Source organism: Falco punctatus, assembly GCF_963210335.1.
Source record: "Falco punctatus genome assembly, chromosome: 7".
Classification (NCBI taxonomy): Eukaryota; Metazoa; Chordata; class Aves; order Falconiformes; family Falconidae; genus Falco; species Falco punctatus.
In genome coordinates, this window is record NC_137587.1 from 44,832,129 (window position 1) to 44,849,736 (window position 17,608).

At 47.1% G+C, this 17,608-nt stretch overlaps 1 protein-coding gene across 7 annotated transcripts in view; it reads right to left on the reverse strand.

Annotated features, from left to right (window-relative positions):
- The window catches only part of LOC308066683 (inverted formin-2-like), a 45,658-nt gene that overhangs the window by 6,895 nt on the left and 21,155 nt on the right, over window positions 1-17,608 (reverse strand). For all 7 annotated transcript variants that reach the window (XM_080394260.1, XM_080394263.1, XM_080394264.1 and 4 more), the window contains 20 exons: window positions 16,843-17,251; window positions 15,375-15,490; window positions 14,684-14,843; window positions 13,863-13,896; window positions 12,663-12,804; window positions 12,418-12,559; window positions 11,099-11,887; window positions 9,732-9,877; window positions 9,584-9,645; window positions 8,858-8,960; window positions 8,688-8,773; window positions 8,036-8,136; window positions 6,645-6,715; window positions 6,424-6,531; window positions 5,323-5,393; window positions 4,592-4,712; window positions 3,858-4,022; window positions 3,057-3,159; window positions 2,058-2,216; window positions 287-1,054 (listed from right to left, as the gene is read on the reverse strand). In XM_080394260.1, the coding sequence (XP_080250386.1) occupies window positions 287-1,054; window positions 2,058-2,216; window positions 3,057-3,159; window positions 3,858-4,022; window positions 4,592-4,712; window positions 5,323-5,393; window positions 6,424-6,531; window positions 6,645-6,715; window positions 8,036-8,136; window positions 8,688-8,773; window positions 8,858-8,960; window positions 9,584-9,645; window positions 9,732-9,877; window positions 11,099-11,887; window positions 12,418-12,559; window positions 12,663-12,804; window positions 13,863-13,896; window positions 14,684-14,843; window positions 15,375-15,490; window positions 16,843-17,236 (3,841 nt within the window). In that variant the 5' untranslated portion in view covers window positions 17,237-17,251. Of the gene's footprint in view, window positions 1-286; window positions 1,055-2,057; window positions 2,217-3,056; window positions 3,160-3,857; window positions 4,023-4,591; window positions 4,713-5,322; window positions 5,394-6,423; window positions 6,532-6,644; window positions 6,716-8,035; window positions 8,137-8,687; window positions 8,774-8,857; window positions 8,961-9,583; window positions 9,646-9,731; window positions 9,878-11,098; window positions 11,888-12,417; window positions 12,560-12,662; window positions 12,805-13,862; window positions 13,897-14,683; window positions 14,844-15,374; window positions 15,491-16,842; window positions 17,252-17,608 lie in introns of those variants that run through there.

Here is a 17,608-nt window from a genome sequence, read left to right on the forward strand (position 1 = left end):
TACTGCCATCTTTACTGTGTATGTCTAATGGGCTTTTTAATTATTGATTCATCATCACCTCTTTATAAACTACTTAGAAATGTCAAAAGAATGAACTGTGTTTATGTTTTTCTTTTTAAATCTCATTCAGATTTAAAAACCCATAACAGCTCCATGAAACAGTGTAGCTCTAGGGGCAGGGGGCACTGGACCTCAAAGTGGGGAAGAACATATCTATAAATAAACACATCAGGAAGCCTCCCCAGTTAAAACTCAATCCCCGAGGGCTACACATGAAATACACTACCTGAGTAGCTTTTGCTGTGCCTCTTCTTCTTCCTTCGTTTCCCAGATGGCCTCTGCTTTTCCCTGTCGGTGTGAGTTTGCCCTGGGGGGAGTGTTGCTGAACAGGAGGAGTCGGTGGCTGGCTCCTCCGAGAAGGACTTCTCTTGAGAGGTATCCAACAGTGAGTCTGTACCAGGGTCTTCATTTTCCTTTGCCATCTCTTTTGACTCAGCCTCATCACAGGGAGCAGGCTGAGTGCTGCCAGGGTCGACCCCGGTCTTGCCCAACTGAGTTTCTGGTTCCTGCACCAGACTGTAGCTCTCGGAGCCATCAGCTGGGTGTTCCTTGTCCTGGCTTTCTGAGATGGACCCGTTGGTCCATCTGAGTTGGTCTCTCAGAGCAGTGCCCGAACTGCTGCTTGCAAACCTTATCCCCGTGCCCATGTTAGCAGCAGAGAAGGCAATGGAGCCGCTCTTTGTGCTCTGCTGGAGGCTTGCCCAGCTGCCTGCCTGCTCCATCATGGTGTCTGGCATGGGCTGACCGGTCCCATCAACTTCCACCAAGCTTACTGAGGGCCTTTGCATCCGGGACTCTGGTGGCAAACCTCCTCCAGCATTGTTTTTAGATGATGCCTGGTTTGAAGCTGAGGCATTTGTAACATCACCACTCATCTCCATCAGGGCAGTGGTTGAGGGCCGAGTGCTTTCTGAGGGAAGATCATCATCATTGTTTTGCTTGGTCTTATCATTGATCTGCTTTCCTGCTGCTTGCGGATCCTTAATGCTCTTTCCTTTAAACAAAAACATGCCATCAGCCACAGCTGCAGAGTTGTATCTAGGATCAACCAAGGTGTTTCTGCCACTGGGAGATGTTAGAAGCTAGCCAGCTGCCTATGGAGGGTGCGCTGACCCTAAAGCAGCTACGCAGAAGCAGCAATATTTTATCTTCCCTCCACCTCCCCTCCTTATACCCCATGTTGGACTCCAAGGTTCCAGCTCAGCAAAGCCCCTCCTCTGTTTTTAGCAGGTGTTTTTGTGTCTTTGCTGCCAACCAGCTGATTTCCATGGAAGCCCCCAGACTTGCAAGGGCACCTGAAAGCCTACAGCAGGAAGAGGGAACCCACCTGTGAGGTTCTAAACTAGGTGGGACTGCTGGCTTGGATTCATGAGGACTTCAAAACTGCCCATCATCCAGCCTAATCCTGCCCTTGCAGAGCAGGTTAAGGAGAACCACAGGGCACAAGTCAGGCTCTGTGGTAGGCCAATGCCCTTGGACTTCTGTAACATGACTGACACCAAAGCCAAGCGATCAAATAAAAGCTAAACCCATGGGCTGCCTCCTAACAAGCATCTAAAGGATTTTGGTCCTTCTGCAAATAGAGTTTTCTCATCTTTTTTAAGGACTTTTTTTAGACTCCCAAATGTAGACTAAGACAGGGTGCAGCAGTCCCCAAGGCAGTGACAAGCTGTGCTACGGAGACTTGATAGCATGGAAGGCACTCGTGTGCCCCACCAGCATGGCTCTGTGGCTGACCCATGGGCTGTGCCTCTCGGAGGGTTTATCAGCACAGGTACAAGGCCACGCTGCTCCAAATTGCTGCCAATTCTGGGACAGACCCGGCTGGCAACAGCTCAGGGCTCTCTGCTCCTCTTCTCTGCAGCAATGGCTGCAAAGCCTCCTTAAGTAAAATGCCCCAAATGCAAATGTGAAGGTTTCTTGCTTGTGTCTTTGGCTCAGGCTCAGAGGCAGATGGGAATGAATAGCTGCAGGTACAGTTGGGTCTGTGTCCTTACCAGGCTGGGTCTCCTCTGAGCTCTCTGCAGGCAAGGTTTTAGGAATTGCATCCGACTCCTGTCTGTTCTTTGTCTTTCTCAGCGTGAAACCTTTCCTTATGTCGGCTAGCAGCGCGTCGATGACGCACACCTCCTCCTGCTTCACCAGCCCCTTCTTAACTGGGATAAAGAGAGAGAGAGAGAGGTGTTAAAACTGCATCTGTCAGATGGGGCAGAAGGAGACTTCGCAGCGATGCTCTTGCTTGGGGTGGGTACCGCTGTTCCGGTACGAGCAACCACTGGGTAGAAGCAAGGCACTGATGCCCCAGGCCTGGGAGAAACCCATGCTCCATGCCCCCACAGCAGCGTGTCCTGGCTGAAATCAAAGGGTTTCCCCCAAAGTCTGGGTGCTACAGGCTGGCACCGGTGGCACCTGCTCTGCCCGGACCTGTGCCTGGTTGTACCATGACCTTGAAACACGTCCTGTTTTCTCCCCGTGTCGGTGGGGGCCTTTTGGTTTGGAGGGAAAAGCATCTTGATTTTTCTTTCCTCTCAGCTACTTCCAATTGTACTTTCCAGTTGTGCCTTTCATTTCCATCCGGAGAAATGCAGATTTAAGTTAAAATCTGCAAGGTTTTGGGGATGTCAATAGTTGGTAAAGAGAGACCATTCAAGTGTATATGGGGATTTTGGAGAGGGGAGAAGTCAAATGTTTTTTGTTAGATTTGGGATTCAAAAGATATGTTTAGAAACTGGAAAAGTTAACTGAAATGTTTCGATTTGTTTTTTTTTTTTTCTTTGCTGTTCAGTCAGCAAACCTAAAATTAACTTCTCTCCCCAGCTGCAGCTGCGAAAAGTCAATCCTTAGTTACGGCTGTAAGACACCTAAAAAAGCCTTTAGTCAGCTGGCACCTGGAAATCCACAAAATAAATTACCACTACTGGTCCATTAAAGCAGGACCAGCAAAGAGCTCCTACTGGCCTCATCTCTCTTTTTTTGAAGCCTTTTCAGGTACTCACTGACTTTTCCATTTTCTCCCTTCTGTCTCTTGGCCTCTTCCTCTTCCAGCTGTTTCTTCCTCTTCTCTGCCTTGGCAGCTTGCTCCTTTCTGTCCTTGTTTTCCTGCGGTAATGTAACAGGGGCATGAGAAGTTTGGCTAAATGTCTGCTAGAAAAGCCGACGAAGAGAAAGATCTACAGATGGTTGCAAAGGAAGAAGAGAAATTCTGGCCTTAACCTGTACAACAAATAAAATGGGCATGGGAAATAAAGCCTGTCCTGCCAAGAGGGTGGGAGGGAGACCGCTGGCTTGGCCAGGGCTGCCACATCCCTGGAGGAGGTGGCAGTGGTGACACAGCTACCTACCAGTGTGCAGCTCTTCTGCCTGACCTTTAGCTGAGGCAAAAGTGGAAGGTACTGAAGCCACAATTTCCCCCAAACTGGTGGGTTTTTTACTACGCATACTCTTTCTGAGTCTGGTTGCTCAGGTTGCAGCAAAGAGTTAAGTTTTATAAGCCCTGTCCTCTAAAATTTACACACTTGACTCCAAAGCATCTTTGTACCTCTGAAGCTAAAGTTGCACCAAAATTGCAAACCACCAGGGTCTGTGCCAGGCCAGGAGCACCAGCACGGCAGGACTCTGCAGTGGAGTAGGGATCAGGCACCTCTTCACCAGGTGATGTCATGCCAAGCGCCCAAAGGAGGAGGCTATAACCAGCATCTTCCCCTGCCCAGACTCAGGTGCCCATCCCACCCCGTCTGTCAGCGCAGAGGCATGCCCCAGTGCTAGGGCTGCTCAGCATCATGTGTGCAGACACCAACCTTCAGGGCTCGGATGAAGAGATCTCTGAAGGTCTTCATGGTGCTAAATATGTCCTCTAAAGACAACTTGCTTGGGTCTTCACAGAGATAATTTGCAAGTTCTTCTCTCTTCCTTTCAATGGTTTCAAATTCTTCTTCGAGCTTTCTGGAGGCATCAATGCTATCCTGAAATGAATTTAATATACACAGTAAAATACTGTCCAGAAGACAATGAGTGAAGTGCACATAAAGAGAAAAAAGATGTCAACCCAAGAGCTTGGAGCAGGACTCTGAGCCCTGGCTTGTAACTGCATCAGAGCTTATAAGGTGGGAAGAAACGAAGATTTGCAGATGATCTTTGCTCTTGGCTGTGCTGTGCTAGTTTACAGGGGTGGCTTGAGCAAGACATGGAAATCTCAATGTCAAGCTTGATCCCAGGAGAAGGGCTTTACTCTGGTGATCCACACAGAGGGAGAGGGTGGACATCTTCACTCAAAGTGAGGAGTCATAGAACAGAATGGAGAGAGCAGTTGGGGCAGAGGCCTTAAGAAACGGCCTCACCAATGTATCCAAGTTTGGGGTGGAGCTGGCAAATAGACACCAATGGGTTGTGTGGCATCACAGCCTACTTCCACATCTGACAGCATGTCTTGCACCAATATTTTCCACCCTCTCATTAGCCTCCTCAGCTGCCTATGTACTGCATGCTGCCTCTGTGTGTGTAACAGGAGATATAAGGGAGCTCCACTTCTGACCTGGATAGGTTTCTCATACTGTTGTTTCACATCGTCGTTTGAAGATAGGACCTTTCGCTGAAGCTCCAGCAACTTCTTTAAATTGGTACTGGACTCCGTGCGTATAATATCAAGATTAATTCTGAAATCACACAGATACCCCCCATTAGTTGACACTCCAGCATCTTGTGAGGACCAAAGAATGGACAAGTCTGAGCTGGGGGGTTGATTGTCCTTCTGCTTCCCACCACTTCACTGAACTGAAACCTGAGCTCTGAGCTCTCTGCACAGTCCAAACTCACAGAAAACAGCTTGTCTCCGCAGCACTTATGAAAAGGCTGCCAGGTCTACCTACAACTTTGTGTACTGAGATGATGAATGCCAAAAAAAGTCCACCCATTCAAAGGGCTGTTCTCCACACGCAGGGCTTGGCATTAGCTCACTTTCCCTGGTCGAAGGCATAAATGCTTCTGGGTAGCCAGCCTCCACAAGCTCCTGCTACCACAAAGGCAATGCAGATTTTGAAAGGGCCCAGGAGGCAGCATTAACTGAATACTCTGCAAATTTCAGCCCAGAACTATTATATATTAAAGGGGTTTCAACATTCATCAGACAAATCTTTTGGTTAAAACTAAGATGCCATCTTGTTAATGTGCTATTCCAGCTGCATATGTCCTAATTTCTGGTACATTGTTGATGTGTATGAGATTTATTTTTGCTTTTAATTCAAAGGAAGTGACACACAATTTTACCCTGCTGCTTTTGAAACATATTCAAGATCCTTTGGCAGTTCCAGTAGGTCCGTGTGGCTGTTTTCTACTTCCTGAAGCAAAACAGAGAAAGAATTGTTATTTGCTGTGTGGCAGGAGCTGAGAGAAGAAGCTGGGGGGGAAGAGACATGGGCAGAAGTGCCTGGGAAGGATGGATGGCTGTGCCACGTCCTGCCGCTGCCCCCCTCTGCAGTTTGATAGCCTAGCAGAGCTGAGCCACATCCAACATGGGATGGCATGTTCGGAGAGGAAAGGCATTGCTCCTGGACTATAGACACACATAAGAGGGTTGAATGTTGAGAAATAGTAATTCAAAGCAAACCTGACCTGCTCCTGAACTGTTCTTCTGCCCTCTTCTGAGACACCTACTCTTGACCATGAAAGAGGTAGGACTGTGGTTCGATGCAGTCTGACACCTCCTACGGTCCCAGGAGGGTATCAAAAGGGCTTGAATCTTATTTGCATTATTTATTTTCATGGCTGTGCTTGCTGAAGCTACTGCCAGCTAAAGCAGGGCTTGAATTTGCATAACTGGAATGGAGGGACCTTGATGAATGAAGGCAGCAGAACAGAGCATGGATAAAAAAGGAAAAAACAGGGAATAAGAAATCCAGGGAGGCTTGGAGAGGAGCATGAAAAGCTCGAGCATAGCCTGCTGGAAAAGGAAGAGGTCAGGGAAAGGCAGAAGGGCTGAACAGGTACAGACCAGACGGGACAGCTTTGGCAGCCATGTGCTCTGCGGTTTGCAGTTGATGATATGCAGATTGCACAAACATGAAAAAGGAAGTTCCAGCCATTGTGGGGAATGATGCTGGAGGAAAGCAGAACAAGTCTTACAGTAAGGAGGTTCCTGAGTAGTGCCCACAAGCAGCAAGTCTTAAAATAAGGAGCTTCCCGAGTAGTGGCCACGAGCAGCCTCCACCAGCCTAAGTGATCTGAACACTCCCAACTTGTGACACTGCAGCTAGCCAGGGAGGATATAAACATGAGCTTGTGGCATTAACTGAAAGTAGTGTAGGAGAAATGGTTCATCTGTGATAAAATCCTCCCCCTTCCCTGTCACCCAAGACTTGATAGTGGTACCTCCAGAATATGGTGGAGCAGCGTAATGCGGGTTTGGTTTGCTTTGGTTTCTGTTAGTTTGAGTAAAGTGCTGATTTTAAACCCATCGGCATCACCTGTGTGACTTCCCTGCAAAAGAGAGAGAAAGCAGATGTAACTCCCGTGTCCATCCAATTTACAACCTTAAAGGAGATCATCCACATACTTTAATGGGGAGAGGACATGACAAGGGAAGTCCTTACGTAGTTCAGAAAGTTTCCAACTTTGAGAATCAGTTGACAAAAGAGTGGGAGGCGATGACTGTTCAGAAGATCTGAAAAACATAAAGGAATTTTAAACAAAAGCTTCTGTTACACCAGAATGTTTCCTAAACTGCACTGAACTTGGGATTCTGAATTCCAACCAAACCAAATCTGGTATTTCAGCTTTGTGGCCCAAAGGCCCAACCTGCAGAGAAACTGATTCTACATAAATGCAATTCCAGGAGTTGTATAAGGTTTTGTTGATTTATGTTTCTTTCTTTCTTTCTTTCCATCTGGTCTTTCATTCCTAATTGAAAATAACCTGGAGTTGGACCCTCCTCACTAACAGCCATCAACTTGCTGCCTTCCCTGCAAGTACCCCAGTTTACCCTGGTGTGGGTGAGGGTAACTGGGCTGCAATTTTAATCTTGCAGACTCCATTCAGCTGTGCAGTGAGGCCAGTTCTGACAGCCTTGTGATTATCTGCCAGCTGCTAAAACCAGACACGGTCACCCTGTTCTTGGTCTTGCATGGTGGAGATGATTATCAGGGCATGAAGGGTACAGTCCCTGTCCTTGCTTTTATGACGGGGTGCTGCAGTGGTGTACTTTCTGAAGCGCTCAGCTTTGAGCCAGGAAGAGCTCCAAAAGGACAACTGGGCTGCTGGGAAGACACTTTTAGGGGGAAGCTTCAATTTATCCCAGCAGGCAGCTGTAAGGCCAGCTGGAGAAACCCCCAGCAGGAGTTGGGGGAACTGGCTCTGTAGGACAGGCGGCACTTGATAGTGCCAAGGAAAGCACCCTGCTCTTAGTGGAGTGGGACCTAAGGTTTCTGCCACAGGAGGCCAAAACCTATTGAATAATCTCTCCACACACAAAACTGGAGCATCAGCCATTTACAGGCCAAAATAACAAAATTTTTCTTCTGTTGCCATTTGTAGGCAAGGAAAAAACTAAAGCATCACTACTTTCTGGGGGAAGTTTGCGATGTGCTTTTCTGGCAGCAGAGAAAATTGCTGTGTGAAGGTCTTCATGGGGCAAAAAACGCCAAATGAATTAGCTGTAAAAAGGCTAGCTCTGCTGTCTAAATTCATCTCCTTTGAAAGGGCTGACAAGCTCCCAGTGCTTCACCATTGAAAGTGTTTCAGGGGAACAGATCTGCTGCAGATTAAGAGGGCTGAGGGTGAGGGAAAACGATCTCTGGTCTTATTAAGTGCTTTGACCATCAGTGGAGGTACCTACAGCTGCCTCCTGTATTCTGCAGTGAACCAGTGAATAGTGGGGGAGTTTCGGAGGGGCTGGGTAGTATCCCTGCAAAGCTTTAGGGGAGTTTTGGGGCGTTTAAAGTTTCCTGTCATAAATAACATCTAGAAATAACGTCAAGTCATTTACCTTCACAGGCTCTCCGGATGGCTTCAGCTTTTGGCTGAATCATGTCCAGCACAACAGTGGTCTCTTCACAGATCAGCATGCATTCGATGCGCAGCTGGTAGCTAGGGACAGAGATCGATTCAAACCTTAAAGGCACTGTGATCTTGGCTGGCACGGCGGTCCTCTTCCCACATCACAGGTAAGTCTGGCCATCCCACAACAACGCTGTCAACCACATCCACATTGAACCAGTGTCTGTGGCTTGTGGAGCGAGGTGAAGGGCTGCTGCTTGCCTTAGGGACCAGTGGGGATGTAGTTTCTGCTGATGCACTGCGATCAGCAAAGAGAAGACTGACCACCGTGTGAGATATGGATTCCCTCGTCTTGGCATTGCATTTTGCACCACCTTTCAGTAAGATATGGGACCTCCCCGGGCAGGTCTGACCCTGGGTCTGGGCCACCTTCTGCTACTTCAGAGGGAGAGGAGGTGCTGGAGCAGCAACAGCCTTTCCTCTAAGTGTAACAGGGAAAGGGATAAGTTCTAAGCTGGAAGGGGGGCTCCACCAGCTATAACCCACAGTGTTGGTCTGTGAGGCTTCTAGAAAGAAACTTAAACTTCCCAGAGGTAAACCAAGAAAAAGATTGGGCTGAAGTTCATGACCAGCATCCTTACCTGGCAATCTGAAGGAGGAGAAGATAAAACTGATCTGCGTTTGCTAGTTTTGATTTCTCTTCTTTGAAGGCCTTCAGGTTTTCTATCTAATGGGAAATAAAGAGTCAAGACTGCAGGACTGCACTGCACGTTCAGGTCTGTAAACTAAGGGTAGCATTTTTTCTCCTGACCTCATGCTTTTCAGGCAGCAGCTTCAGTAACTGCTTCAGAACCTCAACATCAAACTTCGTCCGGTCCCCATTCTGGACCATGGCAGCCACCTCTTCGTTGGAGCTGCAGGGAGGAGAGGCAGAGTCAGCCATCACCCAAAGACCCCACTTCCACAATAACATGCTACCGAGACGTGCATCTGTGCAAGTGCTCCATGCTTTCCCTAGTGAGAGCCACAATCATCCAAAAGGAAAGATATGTCTCCATGATCAACTTTGAAATGGGACATGGATACCTGCTATGCCCCAAATTTTGTTTCTTGCCCTGGTCAAATGACTCGAAGCCAGAGATGAATCCTGCAACCCAGATCTCTGTCGCTGGGCATTTGATTACCTTAAAAGAAAACTTAATTCTTAACTTTTGCATTGGCCGTGTTTTGAGGAGGGATTTGATCTCCAGAGATGTTTCACAGCCTGAGTCACCCAAAGAGTCTGTGCCATAACCTTATCTGTAACATGGAGATGTAACGCCTTTGCCAACATATGGGAATTTTGTATGTAGAAACATTAACTCTTGAATTCAGTATTTTAAGACAGTGTAGGATAAACTGGGAAATGTTCAGATGTTTCAGTAACACAGACCACCAAAGTGCATTGGCTAGAATAGGTTTCATGAGGACCTTCCAAATACTATGCAAAACCTGCTCAAAGTTTTGTCAACTGTCATGAAAATTGGTCATGTCTTACCATTTAAATTGCTTCAAAAATATGTTCAAATTGAGACTTTTCTTGGAGTCCAAAAATGTGATCTTCATTAAAGAAAAAGAAGATATCTCGTGTTAGATGAGCTGTCTGCAGTGATCTTTTTTCGAAAGAACTAGAGGGACCTCCTCACCTCCTTCGGTTCTGCCTTCACTGGTGCTGCTGTTTTCTCCTTTGGGGTTGCTTGTGGAAAGCAAAAGAGCTGCTCTATGCTTGCGTAATTGGGCTCTATAGTTTCCTCACTGCTGCTGCTCACTGAAGCCCACATTGAATGACTTTCTGCAAAAAAGACAAGGTGTTCAGACTGGCTAGAGGGACAGCTGCAAATTCCTGGCTTTTGGGCAAAGTTGCTAGAAGGGATACTTCTCAGAAGACAAATGAAATAAGAAGAGACATCGGTCCTGGACAAATGCTAATTTTTGAGGAGGGCAAGTTCCACAGGCAGGGTCCAAAGGGCCTGAAGGTAATTAAACCTGGTGCTTTACCCCAAGATGTGCTGGTAAGGGGATGCAGTGCTGGGCACACAGAGGCCATACAGCCTCACCTCCCCCCATACAACTGCTTTCTCCATGGTAGGCAAACTGGGTCAGCACGAGAAGGACCTCAGACATTTCTTTTCTAGTCCCCTGGCTGGTGTTATTTTTGCTTCCTCACATGCTACCTGAAAGATTGGCCACAACCTAGACATTTTCGGACTGTGGCTTTTCTCCATTTTTCATTTTATAATCGAGCCTCATTGTATAATGCTGGCTATAGGACTGCTTGAATTAATTCCCACTGCACTTCCTTAAACATCTTTTTTTTAAAAAAAAAAAAAGTCACCTACATGTGCCTCTAGAAGTCTCTACCGAAATAATCCCAACCATGAACTGCTCTTGTGATTGAAAACATGCCTTATTTAAGCTTCACCTATGCCAAATTCCCTGCCTTGCTTGTCTAGGTCAAAGCTGACAATGTGTCCTGGCTTCTCACATTTCATGCTCCTCTTTGGAACCACCAGGAGAGGGAAATGTAACCCCAAAATCAAGAGGCAAGTCAATGATTCTCACGGCTCTCCAATTCTTTCAGTGTCCTTCTTGAACTGTGATATGACCCTTACCTGCACTCTTACTCATTAATTTGATATACTCAGCTACAAGTATAGATGAACAGGGGAACAAAAGTCTGGGGCACCCAGATCTGAGCCTGTTGAGAACTCAAGCCCAAGCCATGTCATGGTGGATTAGGGAAATATTCCCATCCCTCCCCCTTCTTTTAATTTCAAAGTATTTCAGTTATAAACAAGCTATTCCAAACTACTGATTTAGTTGGAATGGTTATTATATTATATTAGTGATTTCATGTTACTTTTATTTATTGAAACCCTGCAGGTCAGATGTAATGGAAATCAGGTGAGTTCTGTGTCTAAATGACTCAACCCCACTTGTCAGGTTCAAAGACAGTGTCTCTCCCGCCAGGTCACCCCTGAAGCAGCAGTGACTCTATGCCAGAAGCACCCACCTCTCACCACGTTGGAGGGCAGCTTCTGCCAGTTCAGTTTCTTCATTCTCAGCGTTGGTGTCTTCATCGTCTTGTGGGGAGGCCTGCCCAAGCCAAGGGGGCAGCTGAACTGGGAAGCCACCACGGCTTCTATATGATCTCCTGCCATGCCGGGCAGGAGTGGGGGAGGGGGAGGGATGCCACCCATGGAGGGCAATGGGGGTGGGGGTGGAGGGATGCCACCCATGCCAGGCAATGGGGGTGGGGGTGGGGGTGGAGGGATGCCACCCATGGAGGGCAACGGGGGTGGGGGTGGAGGGATGCCACCCATGCCGGGCAGTGGAGGGGGAGGGGGAGGGATACCCCCCATGCCAGGCAGTGGGGGTGGAGGTGGAGGGACGCCAGGGAGTGGAGGGGCTGGAGGTGCATTTGTCGTGAGGGATGTGGGGGTCACAGCTGCCATGCCGGGGGGTGGCGGTGGGGGTGGAGGTGGTGGGGGTGGAGGTGGAGGTGACAGGGTGGGAGCAGTATTGGGTGGGGGGTTAGAAGTCTCTGGTGAAGCACAGCAGGCTGTGAGCTGGCAGGACGAGATCTTTTCGTTGGTGGGTGGCCCTGGGGGAGTTGCTGGTGCCTTGGAGGGGTTTGATGATCCCGCTGGGCTCTGCGCTGCACGTGCACATGGTTCTAGCTCAGCCTGGATGCCTTCATTTGCACTCCCACACAGCCGGTTTTCAGCTCGCTTTTGCTTGTTTGAATGTTTCTTGATAGATAGCAGCCTCTCGATGACTTCTTCAACTGTGTTCCCTTGAACTAGAGAACAAGTCGGGGTCAGAGCAGGAGATGGGCCCCAAGCACTGGCCCATGCTGTCCAGCCCTCACCAAGCAGCAGTTCTAAAGCCACAGGGCCCACTCCCTGGTGCCACTTTACACAACTGCACTTTTAGCTTCCAGGCAATTTCCTTCCCATGGTCCTGGCCCACAAACCCTGTTTTGAACATGCCTGTCAGCAAGACTAGCCAGCACCAGTGGCAAGATGCCAACAAGGACAGATTCCCATTGACTCCCACAACCCAAAGCTCAGGGCTTAACCGTCAAAGCATGGCCATGAACCCCGAGCCCACCGCTGAACGTGGCCTAAAGCTCTCATGAGCATCCACATGGCTGGGGCTTCACATCAAGACTTGACCCTGTGCGGGAGGTGTAGCTTTGTCACAGCTTCTGTTCAGCTTTTAGCAAGTCCCATGGATTATTTACTGCACATTTTGGAAGGTCTTTTGTGGGCAGTGAGTGGGACACGGGAAAATAAGAGGATAGTGCAAGGCTGGATATGTCATTCTTACTGTCATTTGCGAGCAAAAGGGCTCTGTTCACTACTGCGTCCAAGGACTCCCACAGCAGGAGGCTGGAGTGGTGAGATGGTTCCAAGTGCAGCAGGCTCTGGAGAATGGACAGCAGTTGGATGGAGACCGGAGACCGGCTCACCTGGAAGACACGGCAACTTTCCATCATAGCAAGGTTGGTTCCAGGCAAAGTGTGTTAACTTTGCCATTGCATGACCTTGCGCCCCACATGGGAGTCTACTTACTTTATTGAAGAGAGATGAAAAGACCTCATGATGATCATTCATGTTTATCCCGTCACATATCTTTAATAATTCCTCATCATCTTCTATCTTGAACTCCTCAAATGTATCACACTGGATAAGCAGATCGTCTTCCTCTATGTCTCTACAATATTACAGCATTCATGTTCACTGGAGAGCCCTCCACTGATTTTCAGATGATTGCTTTTGTTTAAATGGCTTTTATCTCTTTGCCTCTCAGACTCAGCTAGCTGGTGTTGAAAGTGCCCAACTACCTTATTTATAAAGGATCAGATGCCATCAGTGCGTGCACCCTTTCTTGAACAGAATGTACCTCTTTCTACAGCCAGCACATAGACATGAATGGGACTTTTCACCCATAGACATGGCCCAGTGTGTGCTTTGTATGGGCTTCTCCTTGGAGCTGTAACAAGAGTGGCATTTCCACCTTTTTGAAACCGGGCCACCTTCTTCTTAAAGTCAAGACAAATTGAAAATATTCCAGTCATATTTCTGTTTGAAAACCTTCCTTTTCTGTTACTCAAAATTGGATTAAAAAATTCCCAAATACTCTAAAGTCAACTTTCTCAGCACTCTTGAGATCACTCAGTGCAGGAACACTACCCTTGCTGGTTGGCACTATTGAAAGATCTTCTTTTCCCTAATTTTTATGGGATTGGATGGAGCCATTCCGGTTACATGAATAACTGCAACTCATGCTAGAATGCATCCTAGGATTTATCATGGGAATTCTGACAGAATATAATTTTTAAATTAAGAACCTGTGAAGACAGATCTGTCCAGATATGAATTAGCAAATTGTTTTAGCTGGATGCTTCTGGGACCAACGCTAGCAGTGAAGGTGTTTTGGATACAGCAAGCTGCTCAGCGAGCCCACAGCATCTCTTCAGGTTCAGTGTGAAATGCAGCCTCAATGAGGACGTTGTTAAGCCTTGCTCCATCTGTGCCCAGAGCCTCTGTCAATGCTGTCTGCACCAACAGTTTGTCCTGTGACACTGTGTTTGGCAAAAGCATCTTAACACCGGCCTAATGCCTCTGGTTCCTATATAATGGGTACACACAGGCATGGCCCACCCTACTCAGGTACACTTCACAAAACCAAAGGCTGATAGGTATTACATTTCCGCAGCTACATTACTGTGAATCTTATTTATAAAAGAAAATTTAAACAGTGATCCTTACCTTAGCTTGTCTAAAATATCCAACAGCTGAAGCCCTGGGAGAGAAAAAAATTAGATATATTGGCATTATGACCTACTTGGTTCTGATCTATTATGATTTTTATATAATGTTATGCTCATGAACACTTTTTGCAGAGAGAAAAAGTGAAAATGTCTTCAGATGGATCTGTCAAAGTGGGTAGGGTCATCTGGCAAATGAAGAGGCCCATGGACACATGCCTGCAGCTACGTGAACCACTGGAGCATCCCCCTGGAGTGAGTGAGGGACACAGGCACTTCTGGGGCATGAGTCACAAAGCAGACATCTAAAATCAGTCAGATGAACTCCACGGAGAGAAACGGTGCCCAGGCTTACCAGCTCAGATGTGTGTATTATGCGAGGCAGGTCCTAACAACAGTACCTAGGATCCTGGTATTCAAGCAGCTGGAAAGTATTTCTGAATCACAGGGCAGTTTCTGTGGCTCAGCTGAGCAGACACAGGGTGGAGAAACCTGATTTACTGTTAATAGGAGTTGCAATATACAGAAATACGGCTACATAGGATGGTTGGTTATAGAAATTTATTGAAGAAGCTCAAGTGATCCAGCACTACTGGGATTCCAGAAAAGATCAAAGCTACAGGAAAGCAGCACAGTTAAAAAAAAAGTGGTTACAGAAAGGTTGTTGAAGAGAACCAAAAAATAATTTTAAAAAAGTCTGCCTTTAATATTTGCAGTTTTGCTTCCCAGCCCTCTTTAGTCACCTTATGGATACATCTGAAAATAAAACTGCTTGGCGAGTGATTTCCTCCAGAGAAAGTTAGATTCAAAAAACATCCTTACCTATGAACTCGTTTCTAATTTGTGTCCTTGTTCTTAGCTCTTCTTTCCCCAGTATGATGGCATTGATAGCACTCAGGAGTGTCACCATGTATGGCACGTTGTCTGTGTTGGAGAGCTCGTTCATTATGACGCTGAATCGATACTGCTGGTTCTTCACACTCTGTTAATAACACACGTGATATTTCCGTTCAGAAATGTCTACTGCTTTGGTGCAGGCTCTCAGCTGGAATTAGGATCTTAAGACCTCTCAGTTTATCCCACTGTGCACAAGATGGGGAAATACAGGTAAGAGCAGCACTCCTCCGTTACGAAACAGGGTCTGCTTGGCACAGAAAGGCAGTGAAACTCCTCTTGGATGCTTTTATGCTTTCTGATAACTGATGCACCTACCTCAGCTTGTGGCCAGTGAAACCCGTGGATGTGGCACCATCTATTTTGCTAATCTGGTAATGCTTTTCCTGCCAGAAAGGACTTTGTGGTTGGCAGTCATCTGTCCAGACAAGTCACAGAGCAGCACCATGGACTTATGCTGACCAGGCCAAATTCCTACAGTTTTTACCTTATAAATCCCTGCCTCTCTTACCAAAAACGATGCAAAATGACCTTAGTTTCCAGACCTTTTCTGTGGTACATGGATCTACCTGCATGGATCAGAGCAGAGCCATACCTCCTGCTGCAGCCCAACACTTGCCTTGTAATGGTCCAAGGCATCCAAAGCCAAAGCGTGGCCATCTGATGAGTAAATGCACAATGCAGCCAAGAGTTCAAATATTTGCTTTTTGACCATGACATTAGTTGTATCAAGTGCTGGAGGAAGAACAAAACAAAACAGAAAAGATTTTACAATTACATTAATGTTCTGAATCTCAGTGTCTTCTGCTACATGGGTTATGATCAGTGGTAGAAAAAAGACGGAGTGGAGCCACTGCATGGAAGATAGGAATACAAATCTCTCAATGTATAGACATCCCATCCCAATAGCATTACATGACGTGTAAGTAACTTCTAGTGGAAACAGTAAATGCTACAGGTATCCTATTGGGATTTTGTTGCTGCTTGTAGCTGTTCATCTCTTCCACCTACCAGTGGCATGCTGCAACAGCAGCCAAGGCCTCAGCACTGTCACGCATTTTTTTTCCCATTTTCACATATGGGTCCTTTCTAGAACAGCAGATGAACCATCTTCCTCCATTAATAAGTCTTATTTTTAGTGCAGAAATACCCAATATGCATATCAAGTAGGCCAATTGTTCTAACCAGTCCCCATGTTTTCCCTTTTTTCCACTACTCTTTCTCTGTGAACCCCGGCAGCTGGGAGGGAGTGGATTTGACCATCTGATTTTTCATTTTTTAGCGCACAAAGAAGCTCAACTGCTGAAAAGCCCAGGGTGCCCCCCTGTTTTTCGCAGCAGAAAAATGCCAGTTTTATATTTCACACTGGTTAAGAAAACACAGGGTGGAGAGGAAGGAAGAGGACTTCAAAACTGAAGAGGGGAGCAAGCTAGCTTTCAGACTAAATGCATTTTAAAGAGCTGTTAATAAGGTTTTCTGGGCACAGCTGTGATCTCAGCTCTGTGGAGCAGCACAGAAGTTATTTTCCCAGTACCACCGTCATTAATTGCTGTACAGTAAGTTCTAGGAGATGCCCTGATGAGTTTCATACCTAATGACAAGCCAAGTGAATGGTAAAGGAAAGCAAGTGGTATTACCTACCATCTTCTAAAAGGAATAGACCGAGCAGTGCAGAGAACGGGCTGTCTGGAGTCTAAACCATGCCACCTTCCCTCCTCTTTACAGAGAACAAGTCTCCAAGCCCTTTTAATTCCTCTCACTCTTCCCTTGGGGCTCACAAAGACTAAAAAGCAAATGTCTGCTGACAACCAAAGGGCTGAAGACTTCTCAAGCCTGCATACAGCTAAGGCTGGGTTTATCCATGGCTTCTCAGCAAACTATGAAGATATCTGTGTGGAAATAGCATTGGGTGGCAAAGGAAGCCCATGTGATTTCAAAGCAGCATTATCTTAAAGAAGAAAACAATCTCATTAATCACTTGCGACCAACAATTTGCAAGAAGCCTGGTGCAGGGCAGGAGGATAAGCAACAGAAAAGTCCCTCCCTACGCTGCATGCGACGGATGAAGCAGGAAGATGTCTTCTCACCTTGGAAGAGCTTTCTGATGTAGCCCTCGTTGTTCACGATGTATTCGATGCCTTTGTGGGAGTTCATGACTGCTCGCACACAGTTAATGCAAGTGAGCTGGAGCAAGGCATCAGAAATCCTGGCCACTCCTCGCCCAGACAGCCTGTCTAGGGCCTCCAGGAGGAGGTCCAGCCCACACAGCTCCAGGAACTGAACCATCCAGGTGTCATCGCTGTTCTCCAGCCGCTTCTTCAGCCCGGAGTAGTTCACCACTGACGGCATTTGCAGGAGACGGATGCACAGCTCTGGCTCGGCATTCTCCAGGTTAGCCTCCGACTGGTCAGTCTCCTGGGGTCCGAGTTTCTCCTTCAGGGCAGCCCACTTCTTGTGGGCACCTTCCTTTTTGACTGACATTATGAACAGTTTGTCCTGAAAGAAAAAGAAAAGAGAAAGTGAGAAGTTTGTCTGGACCGGCAAACAGCCCTCTGGCAGCCCGGGTTTTTCTCGTAGCGATCACGATGTAAAGCTCAACTACAGCAGGTCCCCAGCTCTCCAGCACATAGGGCACACACGCTGGAACCAGTCCTCTGCTCAAGAAACTCAATATATCCCTTTCCTAACCACACACATTCTATTCAGGCCTTGAAAACTCTGTAGAGAGACTCTTAGCACATCTAAGCCAGCACATACGGCTTTAAAGTAGCCGATTTACACCAGTCAATAGCCACTACCTATTTCCATGCAGGAAAAGGATGAAGTTGGAAGCGGCATTATCAGCTCTAAACA